Source organism: Ips typographus, linkage group LG1 (assembly GCF_016097725.1).
Source record: "Ips typographus isolate SLU linkage group LG1, UJ_Ityp_2.0, whole genome shotgun sequence".
Lineage (NCBI taxonomy): Eukaryota > Metazoa > Arthropoda > Insecta > Coleoptera > Curculionidae > Ips > Ips typographus.
Window position 1 is genome coordinate 26,075,639 of NC_138422.1, and position 16,031 is coordinate 26,091,669.

Consider the following 16,031-nt stretch of genomic DNA (forward strand, 5'->3'; position numbering starts at 1 on the left):
ATTATTCGCAATGATGAATATAAATATACTTTCTCTACGACACCAGTGGGTTATTGTGACAATCTAATAAAAATTTCAGGAATTTATAAATTATCAAAACTATTCCTTTGCTATTGTAGTTTCCATGATCGTGAATTCTTAATCCAAGAAAATAGGATTAAACAAGGTATCGAGTTAAAAAAAAAGCCATCGGTCCCCCCGGATACGTTGTTTACGTTCTTCCGGTTCTGATTGAGTCCGAGACGTGTGGGGCAAATTTTATTTACGGCGAGCCCCATTCTGGGCCCAAACTTTAAGAGACTCCGTGTCAAGCAAATCAACTTTCGTTAGTTACGTTCCGGAGGGCAGAGCGACGTCTTTAAAATTGCTTTTTCTCCGGTTTTCCAGTTTTTTTCCACGTTTTTTTTGTTGAAGCGAAGTCGTACTGTTTACACCCCGGTAGAGTTTGAAGTTTGAGCTGGCGCAAACGCGACAATTTATTTATGAGGATTACCTGCTCCGGGGATCTGGGAACGGGCACAGCTGATCCGGTTATCCGACGTGTCCGAAACTTAATTAGAACTGCGCGCCCCATGAAGTATTCATCTCTAGGGGGCTAAGGCGCTTGTTTGCGAAGAAAGGTGTTTGACCGAACGAAAACCCTTCTCGGTCTTTACTTTGACCTGTACTCTCCGAACTCGTTTTTGCGCCCTGACCATAACACGAATTTGTGAATAATTGAAACCTCAATTCGCCAAAAACCCTTCAGCGCCCATTTTTGGGGGGATGCACTCATATCCAGAGAGTGGAAAATAAATGTTTGAACGCAGTTACTCGGAACTAAATCCACGGATCAAGACAAAACAACGTTAAACATTAAACGGGAGCTTTTCTCGCACTTTTTTGCTTCCGATACCGTCCCGAGAATTCTCCAGTTTTCCGGGTTAACAATCAGTGTGATTGAACCTTTAATATTTAATTCGTCGATGAGCTTACGAATAGGGGACTCGGTCCAGATTTAGTAATGCAATTTGGGTTGAAAGTATCTCTTGACATACAGATCGTTTATTTAAACGGGTCCTTCGGGCACAATACAAATAATTTAACTTATTCTACTAGCAAGCAAAAGCCATTAGTGGAAGATTAAAATTGATTTCATTGATGAAAGGTGTTTGTCCAAGTTTTACTGTAGGTATGGGGTTTCTTAAAAAGTTTTGAAAAGACAAATAGATTTGTAGATATCTGACAAAAAAATAAAATGTTTGATTAAGTTTGACAAGCATTATACTGAGTGTCGCACGAGAAAAACACCGAAGGATTTTTGAAAACGTTTTATAGTTTGATATACAAAAAGGTATTCATAGGAATGTTTTGAAAATTTGGCTACAAATATGGTCAGGTTGCTCAATCCAACAAAAATATTTTTGACATTTTAACACTTCTGGTTATACTGTTAAGTCAATAATAACTTTCTTATTTTTATTAAAATTCATATAGATTTTTGCATATTTGGATTGTACAGAGAATTCTGAACAACCTTCATGTACGAGATGACTTTGTTTCGTCGGTTTTACAGAGTACAAAGCAAACGATAATAGATTTATAGATAGATAATAGATAGAATAGAAAAGCAGTAGTCTTTCTTTGTTTTAGATATATGGGGGATTTTTGGAAATTGGCATTTGTTGTTCGATTTTTTACTATACAGCGTGGTCCAGTTTTAAGTGTAATTCACCATTTCATAGCCAATCAAAAAATAAGTTGACTTGCATTATGTCATTTTTCTGAAAAACTTTTCCTAAGGAAGATACAGTCCTCCAAATTTCAATTTAAAAAATCGTTTTATAGTTTAAAACTGAACATCAAAGACTTGTGAAAGTCCAAATTTGTACTGAATAGTCTAAAAACTTTTTTGTCTACTAGTAATGGTCTTATAATTCGCTTTCTCAGACTGCCATCCTGGTTGAGTGTCTGAAACTGGCATTCAAGAACTAAAAAAAGTCCGGAAATCAAGACAAAGATTGTATTGTGCATGAAACTCATTTTTTACTGCTAAAAATAGTATAAAAGTTGACTTTTAATGCTAGAACGGACTTTACTAGGACTAAAGAGAGTCCAAAAGTATATTTTCAAGACTTTAATTGGTGTACAACTCAATTTTCTGGACTGGACAACAAGTCTAGAAGTAAATTAAATTTTCGGACTATTTTATTTCTAAAAATTATTTCTCAAGACTATTATTGTAGCATTTGGTACCAAAATTTTTTACTTTTATTACTGAAGAAACTTGACTTTTGGAAATAGTCTTAAACTCGATTTTTCAGTCTTAAAAAGCAGTAAAAACAGTCTGAATTTCTTAGAGATGCTACAATTTATTGCACCTGTGAGTGTAGAAGTCAATTTAATAGTGAAGAAGCTTGAAATAACATTTTCAAGATTATGGTCAGTGGACAAACTGGCTTTTAGGCCTGATTAGTCAAAAACTTTGTAAATATAGTCTTGAAACTCGATTTGAGGCACTGAAAACAGCCTTAAAACACTAAAAACAGTCTAGTTTATTAAGAAATACCCGAATTTTTAGCACTGAGGTGTCTAGAAGTCGATTTAATAGTGACAAAGCTTGGAATGCCATTTTAAGTCTATAAAAATGTAAAAATTGTTTTTTAAGTTTGCTATGTCAATAACTTGGTAAAGATAGTCTTGAAACTCGATTTTCCCAGCTGAAAGCAGTTTTGAAGCACTAAAAATGATCCACAATTCGAAGAAAATGAAAAGCAAAGTAAAAAGCACGAAAAGTTCGTTTTCAAGACAATTTTCATGAATCTAATGTCAATGTCCTGCATCTAAGACTATTTTCAAGACTAAAATATTGAAATTTGTCTTCAAATTATGAAAACTTACTTCAAATGCAAATTTTAAGCTTCTGATGTCACTTTTTGCGGTTCAAGTCAATTTTTAAGGTTTAAATGTATGAATTTGTAGTAACAAGTTCTTGAAAAAGTAGTTTTTATGTCTACAAGTCAATTTTTAGTATTAAAGTCTCTCGCTTTGCATGAAAACTGGTTACAAACACAATTTTTAAGACTCTGAAATTTTTATCTTTTCTAATTCAATTTTCAAAACTAAAGTCTTTTAGTTTGTCTGGAAACTATGAAAACTGGCTACAATAATATTTTTTAAACTTCTTAAGTGAATTTCCCGTTTCCAACACAATTTTTAAGTTGGGTTGGGTTAGTTTTGGGTCTTTGACCGTAATAACGTGTAATAAAGTGCTTGTTCCAAATTTGATCAATATTGCTCCAACGGTCTGACAGATATGACAAAAAAAACGATTTTTTAAACAGAAATTTGAAGGACTGTATTTTCCTTAGGAAGCACTTTTCAGGAAAATGACATAATGAATGTCAACTTATTTTTTAATTGGCTATGGATTGGTGAATTATTGACATTTAAAACTGGACCACCCTGTATTTTGCTATCACTAAACTAATCAAAAATTGCCAATAAAAGACTGTGGCATAAAATTTAGTAGCTTAGTCGCTTTTTGTTTTTACATTCAAAAATGTTAAAGTAAAAATCTTTGAAAATTTCAAAATTACACATGAAAACCAGTTATGGGAAGAGAGAATCATTCAAAATGGGGACGACATAGTTAGCAAAGAAGTGACATCTGCCAAACTGTTCTTATGACTAACTGTACAATTACGTCACATCCATATACTACTGGTTTCCTATGTATAATTTGATAATTTTTTAAAGATCCTGCATTAGTATATTATTTATCGCTACCATTTTCTAGTTTACTAAAACTGTTGTTATTAGATTGCATTCTATCCAGTTTGTTTACCCATTTGACGACAGATAAATTAAACAAATTCATGTTTGGAAACTTCGGTTTTATGTAACTCTAACCTTATTTGAGCAGAAAATTGTTAGTTACATACGAACTTTTGACTGGTTTCATAATAGCTATTTATGTAACCAGTTACGAATAGATGGATTTTGTGTAACGAATGAATGTTTGTAGGGCGAGCGCAGCGAGGTCCTACAATTTGAATGAGTTACACAATAAGACATTTTCGAAACGTGTTGCATACATAATTTTTTCTAATTTTGACCAAAAAGCGGTAAAAACCATCTTTTAAAGTGATTTAACACAAATATTCACTTTCATAGCACCTTGTATAAACTGTGACAACGACATATTATGATGGATGTCGCCCATATGTTTCTACGGAAATGCATAAAAACAGGGAGTGATGAAAGGAACTTTTCATAACTAGTTACATAAAGTGATACTTTTCGTAACTAGTTACGAAAAGTAAAACGTTTTGTCACTCTAATCAGTTTTGAAAAGTGTCACTTTATATGCCAAAATTAGAAAAATAGCTTTATTATTTATTGACTTCTATTGGTTTTAAGCACAATTCAACTTGTTGAAATAGTGTTATATATGGCTACTTAATACCCCAACTGATCGAATATTCAAGCTGTTAAATTCAGACAACACATCAAGCTTTCTTTTACACTGCCTTGGCAAAAAGCCTAATGTTCCCTCAAATCCCCTCACACGAAAACACACTCCGTTCTTGACAGTTAAAAAAACACCCCCGAAGCAATTTAACCTCCGCGACCCCTCAATCGAAAGGGCAAAAACTCGGTGGCTTAACCTGCGTGTAACACGACTTAAGCTTTTTAGGGACCTCAAGTGTCAGTCCGAGTCTAATTTCGGGCCAGTTGATCGATGGGAAATTGAGGGCCATAAAAACTCGATCGGACAAATATTAAACGCATTTGGGGTCCTCCAGATGGCATTAAGTGTAATCCTTGACTGCTGCCACGTGACACTTGCAAATGCTCCGGAATAATTCGATTCCGATGGGATTTGGGGGTGCGAGGCTCGTTATTTGTGTTTGAAAATCGCTTTTTGCTGGTTTGCCGTTTATGGCTTTTCCTTTTTGTAGCCCAGGTGCGGTTTATTAATTACCTTTAGGTTTAATTTGTCTGCGTCAGGCTAAATATGTCAATTCTAGTGCTAATAAACTTAAAAGTCTGCAGAGGTCTTATATCAGAGTTTGTTTCAGATAAATGGAAGACACCGAAGAGATTCAAGGCACCAAGGACACAGATCAGCACGGAATGATACACTTCCACATTTGATTAAGAAAAGCCTCAGATCAAGAAGAAGAATGCGCCGGCATTATCACAACGAAGAACTGGATTTGAAGATTTCTTTGTCGCAGACCAAGCATAGGATCAGAATATTGAAAGTACAGCCTGCAGTAAAGGTAAGCCAATGTATTAAATATCTTTAAATTATCACAAATATTGCTTTAAAAGATTTCGTCTTGGAAAATAATTTCCATGATTGTTCCAAACTGGTGGTGAGACTTTTCTTTAACTTCATTGAACAACTATTTAGTATTGACATTAAAATCAGTAATAATAATGATTAATAGCACTCAAAAGTTTCTAGATAATGGAGAAAAACCATATGCACAATTTTAGTGGCGGTTTAGAATGTATCTTTAGTTCCGAAATATTTACAGGAACAATAAAGGTATTGCCAAACTAACTATGTTTTTCGGTTTGTTTGAGAGAGATTTGCGTAATTTTTAGTTATACATTTTCCGGACACCCTGTATGTATACTATCTCTTAAAGAGAGCACATCAAGAACGTGGGTTTTTCAATCATTCTTTCTAAGAAACTAACAGAGTTACACTAATGAATTCCGAGAGCCTTTAAGCCAGATATTGAAACCTGAAATGCATTTTCCAGTAAAAGATTAGTGTTTCTTTACGAAAAGGGTAGCGCAAAATTAACAGCAAATATAAATAAAGTATTGACTTCAAAAAACATGAAAAAAACTTTCATATAAAATTGAACAGAACTGAACAATTGAAGAAACAAATAAGTAAAATTGTAGTTCGTTTTCTAACTTCTTTTGGAGACAGTGCCTAAACAGAAAATGCTGAAATCTTATACAAAGCATTCTTCCTAATTTTTAAATATTCTATATCCAAAAAATGCTTTGTCAAAGAAACACACAGTGTTAAAATAATTATCTATCTAATATTTTTGTCACAAAGTTTTGTTGAGTTACTACGAAGGCGTAGAAGGGCCACAGACGTTATTTTTCTTAAATTTTTACTTCAAACTCAGAATTTAACTAAATTCCGACTTCAAACTCGGAAATTAACTAAATTCCGACTTCAAACTCGGAAATTAGTTAAATTCCGACTTAAAACTCGGAATTTAGTTGCAATGTTGTCAAACTGACAAATTCTACTATTTTGGTTCGAAGAGTGTTTTTGCAATGTTGACAAATTAACAAATTCTACTAATTAAGATCAAAGAGTGTTTGCAATGTTGCCAAACTGACTAATTTTACTAATTTGGTTTGAAGAGTATATGCAATGTTATCAAACTGACCAATTCTACAATTTTGGTTTGAAGAGTTTTTCCAATCTGTCCAAACTGACAAGTTCAACTAATTTCTTTGAAGTGTGTTTGCTTGCAATGTTGCCAAATTAACAAACTCTCCTAATTAAGATCGAGGACTTTTTGGAATCTTGTCTAACTGACAAAATTTGGTAATTTGGTTCAAAAGTGTCCTTGCAATGTTATCAAACTAACAAATTCTACAATTTTGGTTCGAAGAGTGTTTGTAATGTAACCAAACTGACAAGTCCTACTAAGTTCTTTGAAGTGTGTTTGCAATGTAGCTAAACTTAACAAATTTTACTAATTTGCTTCGAAAAATGTTTGCAATGTTGCCAAACTGAAAAATTTTGTCTAATTTGGTTTGAAGAGCTTTTGCAATGTGACAATGTAAATTCTGAGTTCAAAGTCGGAATCTATCTAAATTCCGAGTTCGAAGTCGGGATTTAATCGAAATTTAACTAAATTCCGAGTTTGAAGTCGGAATTTAGTTAAATTCCGAGTACAAAGTCGAAATTTAACTAAATTCCGAGTTCAAAGTCAGAATTTAACTAAATTCAGTTACAGCGCAAATACTGACTGGTTAGAATCCACATAATTATAGATTTTTCAGATTAAGACTTAATTTCCCTATTTTTATATTTTGATTTTGATTTAACTTGAAAAATGTGCTTGCTTATTTTGTAAAAAAATATGGATAACAGTCAAAAAAAAATCATTTTACAGCTCTAATTTTAAGCTGCTTTTACTTCAATTTCTCTTAATATGTTAAGAAATTTGCCGTCAAGCAATTCTTTATTAAAAAATCGTTTAAACTGTTTACTCATTACAGACACCGATGACTTACACCATCGTGAAAGGAAACGACGAAAACAAGTTTGAGCTGGCAAACAAACACGGAGTATGGGCATTACACTTTAAGAGACGTCTCAAAAAACCAGGTCAATTTGACCTGGTGATCCATGGAAAACCTTCCGAAAACGACGGTACCGGTGAGAAATACGAAAAACCTCTCACTTTGAGGGTGAAACTGGTGGTTACCGAATAAACCACGTTCTAGTTAATTTATTAATAAACAAATTACGGTAGTTGTTTAACAATTTAGTCCATTTATTTACATAGTAATTTACGATGCACTGCCAGTAGGCAACTTTCTTTGTATAGTGGATCACTGCCATAACATGGATGTGTTCTAGCTTTTTATAACGGGGTGACGATTTTTGACGTAAAACTAACATGAATCTCTTTCGAAAATCGTTACTTTGATTATGTTTACCTAACTGCCATATTTTATCGCTTTTGTTAGATTAGACAGGCCCATTGGCTTGGTTTATTCTAGAAGTATTATTGCAGGAGTAATGTTAGTTAAGGTAGTGTGATGTTGCTGTAAATTTTAGAAGGCTTTTTATATAATATTTATAAAGTCGTGTTTGTACAAACTGTTTTGTAAGTTACCCGGAATTCTCCTACTTGAAATTTTATTGAGATGCTTTAGTTATAATATAGAGGTTTATTAAATATTAAAGAGTTTCAATATTTAAGTTCAATAGTATTTGGTTTTGTGTTTCACCCTTTCTACTTTATCCAAGCTGAATTCTATTGAATGTTTTATGGCTGAACCTGAAATGGTTAACAATGTTTAGTAATATTCAAAAACCCTTAAAAACTCACCCTTATTAACTATTCTGGTTAGTAGCAGTTTCATTATGTGAATGAACGGTAACTCAAATGCCAGGCACCATATAAAAGAAGCCACCACGACAAAAGGTAGGTCACCCAGAAAGTCATGAAACTACTGTCAGGATTAGCATATACAATGTTATTAGATAAATAAGCAGCTTACCGTTGTAAATATTGTGTGGTATCTAGAAGTTCTGGCACTTCCATGGATATATAAAATCACAGAAGGATGAAGCAGGTAAACGCTGTAAGATATTTTTTCCAAAGGTCGGTACCACTTTAGCGACAAAAACTGATTTACAACTCCTAAAAATTGTAAATATTAAACACTGTTAAATATGAACCAGGGACTTCATCAAGAATCAAAAAATAGTGTTTTTGAATGAACTTAAAATTAAAAATAAGTAAATAAGATGTGTTTTTAAAACTTGAGACAGTTCTTTTCATTATTTTATCCTTTCTTTGACAATTTTGCTAAAGATTTTGATAATTAGATTGATATTAAGTTTAGATTTGATGATTAAGTTTAGCAAGATTTCTGTTTAGAACATTGAAAGATTCTAGCATTAAATTGTAGAATGTTGGATCATAAGCAGTCTAGGTTTTGTGACTCTTTTTTTGTCGTCAAAATCAACTGTTGTTTTTCCAGGGAGTTTAGACTTGTTCAGAACGTGCTCACAATACCATGGATTCATCAGGGTATGCATAAATTGCATTACATTGTTGAAATTGTCATAATTTAATCGTTTCTGTACTTTGAATTAGGAAAAAATACTGACTTTGTATAAGTCTTTTTTGTCACTTTTTATAAGTTTTTTTCATACAATCGACATGTTGCTGCATCTGTATTAGGCTTGGCTGAGCTAAATTAGTTCATTCCAGTAAACTTGTTTGTCGCCCTGTATCTATTTTTCTAAGATAGATTACTCCACCAGATTTGAAATAACCCTTATTCAGTTACCTTGAGTTTTTGTGTTATTAGTTTTCTCAATTCGTTTGTATGGCTATTAGGGATAATGTATTTTTTGCTACCTTTCTCTACAGTGGTATAAAAAAAAGAGCATGTAATCCAGCAAGAAGCCTTGTAACACCACTCTGCAGAATTCATCATTATTTTGCATTTTCAGTGAAGTATTCATGCAATTCTTTTCAAGTAAAAATTTATGAGCGGTGTTGGTCAGAACAAATTTCTCCAAAGTTGTCAATAGATTGAACAGAAAATGTAGTCTAAAGCTAACATCCAAATTGATTTCAGTTGTTGTTTAGATAGAAATTTTTGTCTATCATTTTTAGTTTCTGGAATCTTCAGTAAGCCTACTAGTTATCTTTATACAACTCTTCTAATATGACAAAGAACTTCTCTTTCCAACGTCCTGGTTTTTTCTTTTCTTGTTCTTCAGCTTTATAAATGTTTTTTACAATTGTCTCTTAGGTTTTTCTTTGGTTGTATGGTTGAATTATGTATTCCCTTGTGTTTTTTTATCTTACTTTATCAGTGTCTGTGTAATTTGATTTGTTTGTTTATTATTGCTTGATTTATATTTTTAGAGTCTACCGCCCCCAAGGTGATTTGGTAATTTTTATCATTCACGCTTTTTCCTGTTAGAGTTAGCTTACTATCATGGCATGATTGCTGATAGATATCTGGTTTCTCATCGGATAGAGCTTTATCAAATTTAATAAGATCTGAATTGTTCTACTTGATCAAGTCTACAGTTGTCTTTCTCTAAAGTAAGTTAATAGAATTATGAAGCTTACTAAGTAAGAAGCTAAAAAGTAGATAAGTTGCCTTACAATAAACCTGAAACAATCTACTTAATACTAAATTAAAAAAAAATTGAAAAAAAATCTCTTGACTAATTAAATAAAATAACATGAAAATATTGTATCTATAAGAAATCCCTGGATTGAACTACGTTAACCCTAACCTCCATAACCGTAACAGCACAAGACGATCAAACAGCAAAGTGCCATACTCCACAACAGCCCCGCTATAGCATTGTAGACTCCTGCGTAGTGCGGATCGTACGGTAGGTTACTTAGAATGTTGTGCGCACCTCCAACTGAGAAAAACGTTAGAACGACTCCTAACCACATCAACGACACTAGAACCTTACGAATTATTACTTTAAAATATAAGTCCATTGATGGATTTTTGTTACTTTTGGCAGTTGAAGTTTTGGGATTTTCTGCAGGACCGTACCGGTTATCAAACCACAAATCCAGATAGGCGCTCGCACAAAAGTTGACTGGTAAATTTGTTCGTGATAGGAAGACACTCCACTGTTATGTTTTGTCAGCATTAAAAATTATTGTAAAAGAGGTATAACTCACTCAGACACACTCCATTTCTCATTAGTGAGGACAGTTACAAAGTAAGTGTAAACCATTGAAGTCAGGGACACTGCAACTAGAGCTGCTACTGTTTTTCTAGGATGTTTAGCAAGGTACGGTAGGATAAACGGAGCAAGCAACCACAGTTGAGTGTCAACAGCCACATACCAACTATTTTCCATGCACTACATCCAAAGTTTTTAGAAAAAAAGTGGTAGTTGGTATTATTACTACTACCCATTTTTAAGATCATCAATTGTTACTTACTTGATGACGAAATTTAACCAGATTGGTGGCAAAAAGAGCCGTAATCCAACCAGAATACCTACAAACTGAAGCAGCTTTGTAGATCACCAAAGGCCAAAAGGGCCCTTGTGTGGTATACTTCAGCACTGACATGTAAAGCAGTATTGTTGCTATTAAGGCAGGACTTAACCTGTTAAAAAATTTCCAAGATAATTATCAGAAATAACCTGTAAAATGTATCTCACCTTAGAAATCTTCCACTAAAAAATACTAAGTAAAGAAAAGCCTTCTTATCGGTTATTACTTCTCTAATTTGAAGATATCTGTAAGACAAGAGTAGTCCACTGATAACTAGAAAGTTATTGACAGCGTAGGGAGCTAAAAACACTGTTAAGGCTGAAACGCTCTTTCTCCACTGCAAATATGTACACATGAGTTTACACACTTTTAAGACTGAAGGTACCATCACACCTGAAAATGATCGATCATATTGGAGACGCCTGTAATCATTCCCACTAAATATACGTGACCGAAAATCACCCATAGCATGCTAATCACTTTAACTCCTTTGAGACAGCTGAAATTGTTTGACTCCTCTAAGTTGGGGGAGGTTTGAAAGATTTTTGAGGTATTGGTTGTTAAGGAGAATGCTCTGATTATTTCATCAGTTATAGTATAGCCTGGAAGATAGTAAAAAAGTTGTATTAATTATTGTTAATTCATGTAAACTAAGTGAAAGTCTGGTTTCAGTAAAAGGCGTACCTGCTAATTTACTATTTTATAAAAATAAGTATAATTAATAGAAGTTTATAATGTCATATTCTATTGGTTGTCGCATAAGAGTTTCGTATTGTTAAAATTTTGTGGAGTAATGTGGAGTTTTTTGGGCAGAAACGATTCTAAATTTTATCTAATTTCTACATTGCCAAAATCAGTTGCAAATGAGTTTATCTATACAGGGTGGTCCAGTTTTAAGTGTCAATAATTAAATAAGTTAAAAATAAGTTGACATGCATTATGTAATTTTTATGAAAAACGTTTCCTAAGGAAGATACAGTCCTCCAAATTTCAATTTAAAAAATCGTTTTATAGTTTAAAACTGCACATCCAAGACGTGAAAGTCCAAATTTGTACTGAATAGTCTAAAAACTTTTTTACTACTAGGAATGGTCTTATGATTCGCTTTCTCAGACTGCCATCCTGGTTGAGTGTCTGAAACTGGCATTCAAGAATTAAAAAAGTCCGGAAATCAAGACAAAGATTGTATTGTACGTGAAACTCATTTTTTACTACTAAAAATAATATAAAAGTTGACTTTACTAGGACTAAAGAGAGTCCAAAAGTATATTTTCAAGACTTTAATTGGTGTACAACTCAATTTTCTGGACTGGACAACAAGTCTAGAAGTAAATTAAATTTTCGGACTATTTTATTTCTAAAAATTAGTTCTCAAGACTATTATTGTAGTATTTGGTACCAACATTTATTACTTTTATTACTTAAGAAACTTGACTTTTGGAAATAGTCTTAAACTCGATTTTTCAGTCTTAAAAAGCACTAAAAACAGTCTGAATTTCTTAGAGATGCTACAATTTATTGCACCTATGAGTGTAGAAGTCAATTTAAGAGTGAGAAGCTTGAAATAACATTTTCAAGATTATGGTCAGTGGACCCACTGGCTTTTAGGCCTGATAAGTCAAAAACTTTGTAAAAATAGTCTTGAAACTCGATTTGAGGCATTGAAAACAGCCTTAAAACACTAAAAACAGTCTAGTTTATTAAGAAAAACCCGAATTTTTAGCACTGAGGTGTCTAGAAGTCGATTTAATAGTGACAAAGCTTGGAATGCTATTTTAAGTCTATGAAGAATGTAAAAATTGTTTGCTATGTCAATAACTTGGTAAAGATAGTCTTGAAACTCGATTTTCCAAGCTGAAAGCAGTTTTGAAGCACTAAAAACAGTCCAGAATTCGAAGAAAATGAAAAGCAAAGTAAAAAGCCTAGTTTTCAAGACAATTTTCATGAATCTAATGTCAATGTCCTGCATTTAAGACTATTTTCAAGACTAAAATATTGAAATTTGTCTTCAAATTATGAAAACTTACTTCAAATGCAAATTTTAAACTTCTGATGTCACTTTTCATTAGTTCAGTCACATTTTGGGGTTCAAGTCAATTTTTAAGGTTTAAATGTATGAATTTGTAGTAACAAATTCTTGAAAAAGTAGTTTTTATGTCTACAAGTCAATTTTTAGTATTAAAGTCTCAATCGATTTGCATGAAAACTGGTTACAAATACAATTTTTAAGCTTCTGAAGTTTTTATCTTTTTTAATTAAATTTTCAAAACTAAAGTCTTTTAGTTTGTCTGGAAACTATGAAAACTGGCTACAATAATATTTTTTAAACTTCTTAAGTGAATTTTCCGTTTCCAAGACAATTTTTAAGTTGGGTTGGGTTAGTTTTGGGTCTTTGACCGTAATAACGTGTAATAAAGTGCTTTTTCCAAATTTGATCAATATTGCTCCAACGGTCTGACAGTTATGACAAAAAAAAACGATTTTTTAAACTGGACCATCCTGTATATACTATTCTAACAGGGTTTTGGTTTAAAAAATAGAGTTTTATATTATTTCAGTCCCGACCCCACTAAAAATTGTTCATCAGGTGTAATTACAATCTAATGTGCACTGTGACCATTTCTTTCATAATAAATCTGTAGTCAGATATAAACTTCGATACTTACCTTCTTTTCTTGTGAGAATTATGAGGTCATATACAGTAGCCAAGCACAATAATAGAATGTAAAAAGCGAACCCCCATCTGAAAGTAGCCTTTGTGTTAATTTGAAGTACTTGCAAAAAATAACATACAAAATTAAACCATCAAAGGGAAATCTGAAAGGTACTTTGCCTTTATAAGTACAAAAATCCTCGTTCATACTAAGATGTCCTTGCAATCCAAACGTATATTCTAAATGATTCCACAATATCTGTATAGAATCGGCACTGCAGGCTTTAGGTAGGCAAAGCCCAAAGCTCAACCTGACCATTCCAACTATTTGCTTCAAATCGTCAGCTTCACCAACGCCCACAATTTCTCTTAGCGTCTGTAACGTTGGAACTTTAAAATCCGCTATAAAAATCCAGAAGGATAAATTGAAATTCCGGCATTTGTCTCGAGAACAAAAGCAATTTTCTTTAAAACCTACAGTTTTATCGCTATGAAAGGAACAATACGAACGGATATAAATATTTAATTTGAAAAGTTTGGCCCGACATGACTGAAAGTTGTGCTGTTGCCGACTTGCTTATGGATGAGTCTTACTGAAACCGTTCCAAACTTTTTGAGAAATAGCGAGATCAGTTACGGTCGAGAAGCAAACTTACAGTGGCAAAGTCTAGTAAGTTATCCGGACTTCCTGAAGAATTTTTTAAAGGTACTAGTACAGCCGTGCAATATTTTCCTTCAATTACTCCCAGGTCAGGTTTAACTTCGTGAATTCTCAGACACTCGTCGTAGTCACCAAAATGGAAAATGTTCAAAGACAGAAGACCGGTTTGTGGTTTGGCCGTGGCATCCAACACTAAAATGTTTGTTCTCTTAATTTGTATCTACCGTAAATGTCCCAAAAGTATGAAAATGCTTGTGTAGATAGTCATTACCACATAACCGTGTATCCACGTTATAGATTATCAAGTATAGCTGGTGTTTTTTAACTAAGATAAGTAAAGTTTTCCTTATCTTCCATTGAATGTCATTTAAAAATTGATTCTTTCTAAGCCCTGTTTTCAAATTCAAAACTATCTTGATTGTTTTTGTTTTAAATACAAAAAATATTACAATTCTGTTGCATGCAATTAGTTCGTTTTTTATAATCAACATTACTTATTTATAATTGTAAACTCTGCTTAAAATATCTCTAAAGATGAGTTTTTGTGTATTTGCGTCAACTACACCAATGTTCGTATTTTGTGATTGGTCAAGAAAAAGCTGAAAACTGCTTTTTTTGATTCACTGTGCAGTGATTTACTTGCGTAAATACTGCACATGTATACTTAGTGTTTTATCAAACTAGACCAAAAATAGTAATCCATCATTTTTACTACTGACAAGAAGCTGGATTAGGTTTAAATTGAGGGTCCTTTAGGTACTAGAGATTTTCTATATTTCAATCCACGATAATTGAGAGTTTTTACACTTTTTGGACATACTCTTTAAAGCCCATGTCTTCTTGAATGTTAGTAAATCTCCAATCCATGCTTTCAGTTGTTTGGAACATTCGGTGTTTGGCACAACTTTATCAACGTAACTCGTGAACTGACGGCTGAAATACTTTAAATAGAGCTTCGCTCTAAACCATCCATTTGTGCCGTAAATTAGTGACAAAAGCACCAACACTAAAAAAACAACTTTCAACCTCATCGTACACTTTCAAACTGTAACTAAACCAGCTATCTTTTAAGTAATTACGTATTGTCTTCAGTATCGCAACCGTATCGCAATTAACATATAAAACTACACTAACATTAAGCTTAAGTGCATTGGGAATTGTCGCATTTCCATTCCGACTGAAATTAAACACACCCCCACTTCCAGTCACGTTTTAAAAGCTTTTGGAAGGCGTTTTTGCGTTATCTTTTCCCAGTAAAAATAAAGCGATACTTTCTTTTTCGGCTTCATTCACGCATTTCTTGACGAACTTTCCAGATTACGGCAAGACACTGATTTATTTTTTTTTGCCCGGTGGAAATTTTAATTTTTTTCTGAAGGGGACTCGTTTTCCCTGTTTTTAATGAATACCAGGAGGCCTGTTTTTGGAACTTTTTTTTAATGTTTACGAAATTCAACATTGTTATGTCGTTCTGAAGAAAAAAGTATCAGTTTTTGATTAAAGTTATTATTTATTTTTAAATTAAACACAAATGTTGAACGTTGATAATGTGTTTTCAATCAACAACCGTTCAAGCACTTAAGCTATTCAATATTTCGGTTCAAATTTTCCAAAAGAAGAATCCTTCCTTCCTTAATCCCCTATCTAGGGAAATATGGCTTTTGCTTCCTTTATAGGGCAATTTGCCAAAAAGAAGAATAAAATTTTAATTCATGCCATTTTCTACATGGTTATAATACTTGTAACAAAACCAATCAGTTTTGTTTAACGATTGTTTTAGTAATTTTTCCTGTATTTGCCTATTATTGCTGACAATAAGAATTTCAAATTTAAAAACCTGTCTAACTTTGTTAATCAATTTTGCAAAGCTGAGATTTTTTTGCGGCATTAAAAGTAACCGAGTTTTGGCTTTGCATATTAACAAATGGTCAGGTACCTCAAAAATGTCTATACTTTT

General features: G+C 32.9%; 2 protein-coding genes across 2 annotated transcripts in view; one reads left to right on the top strand and one right to left on the bottom strand.

Moving 5' to 3' along the window:
* LOC145740278 (fibrillin-1-like) overlaps positions 1-7,969 on the top strand; it is a 61,768-nt gene extending 53,799 nt beyond the window's left edge. The window contains 2 exon segments of the mRNA XM_081995717.1: positions 5,064-5,267; positions 7,255-7,969. Of these exon segments, the coding sequence (XP_081851843.1) occupies positions 5,064-5,267; positions 7,255-7,470 (420 nt within the window). The 3' untranslated portion in view covers positions 7,471-7,969.
* On the bottom strand, positions 7,884-15,206 carry LOC145740283 (nose resistant to fluoxetine protein 6-like). The gene is made up of 13 exons (XM_081995731.1): positions 14,895-15,206; positions 14,070-14,266; positions 13,554-13,789; positions 13,427-13,503; positions 11,154-11,362; positions 10,928-11,097; positions 10,704-10,872; positions 10,437-10,621; positions 10,265-10,385; positions 10,031-10,214; positions 8,266-8,408; positions 8,094-8,214; positions 7,884-8,042 (listed from the first exon to the last, which is right to left on the bottom strand). The coding sequence occupies exons 1-13, from the start codon at positions 15,103-15,105 to the stop codon at positions 7,966-7,968; spliced, it is 2,100 nt and encodes a 699-aa protein (XP_081851857.1). The 5' UTR covers positions 15,106-15,206; the 3' UTR covers positions 7,884-7,965.
* Positions 15,207-16,031: the final 825 nt, after the last annotated feature.

Bases quoted from the DNA above. Each gene is read 5' to 3' on its own strand.
- LOC145740283 (XM_081995731.1), bottom strand. From the start codon at position 15,105: ATGAGGTTGAAAGTTGTTTTTTTAGTGTTGGTGCTTTTGTCACTAATT. The intron at 10,873-10,927 runs GTGAGATACATT...ATTTTTTAACAG, and splicing joins TTTAGTGGAAGATTTCTAAG to GTTAAGTCCTGCCTTAATAG. The intron at 8,215-8,265 runs GTAAGCTGCTTA...TCCTGACAGTAG, and splicing joins ACCACACAATATTTACAACG to TTTCATGACTTTCTGGGTGA.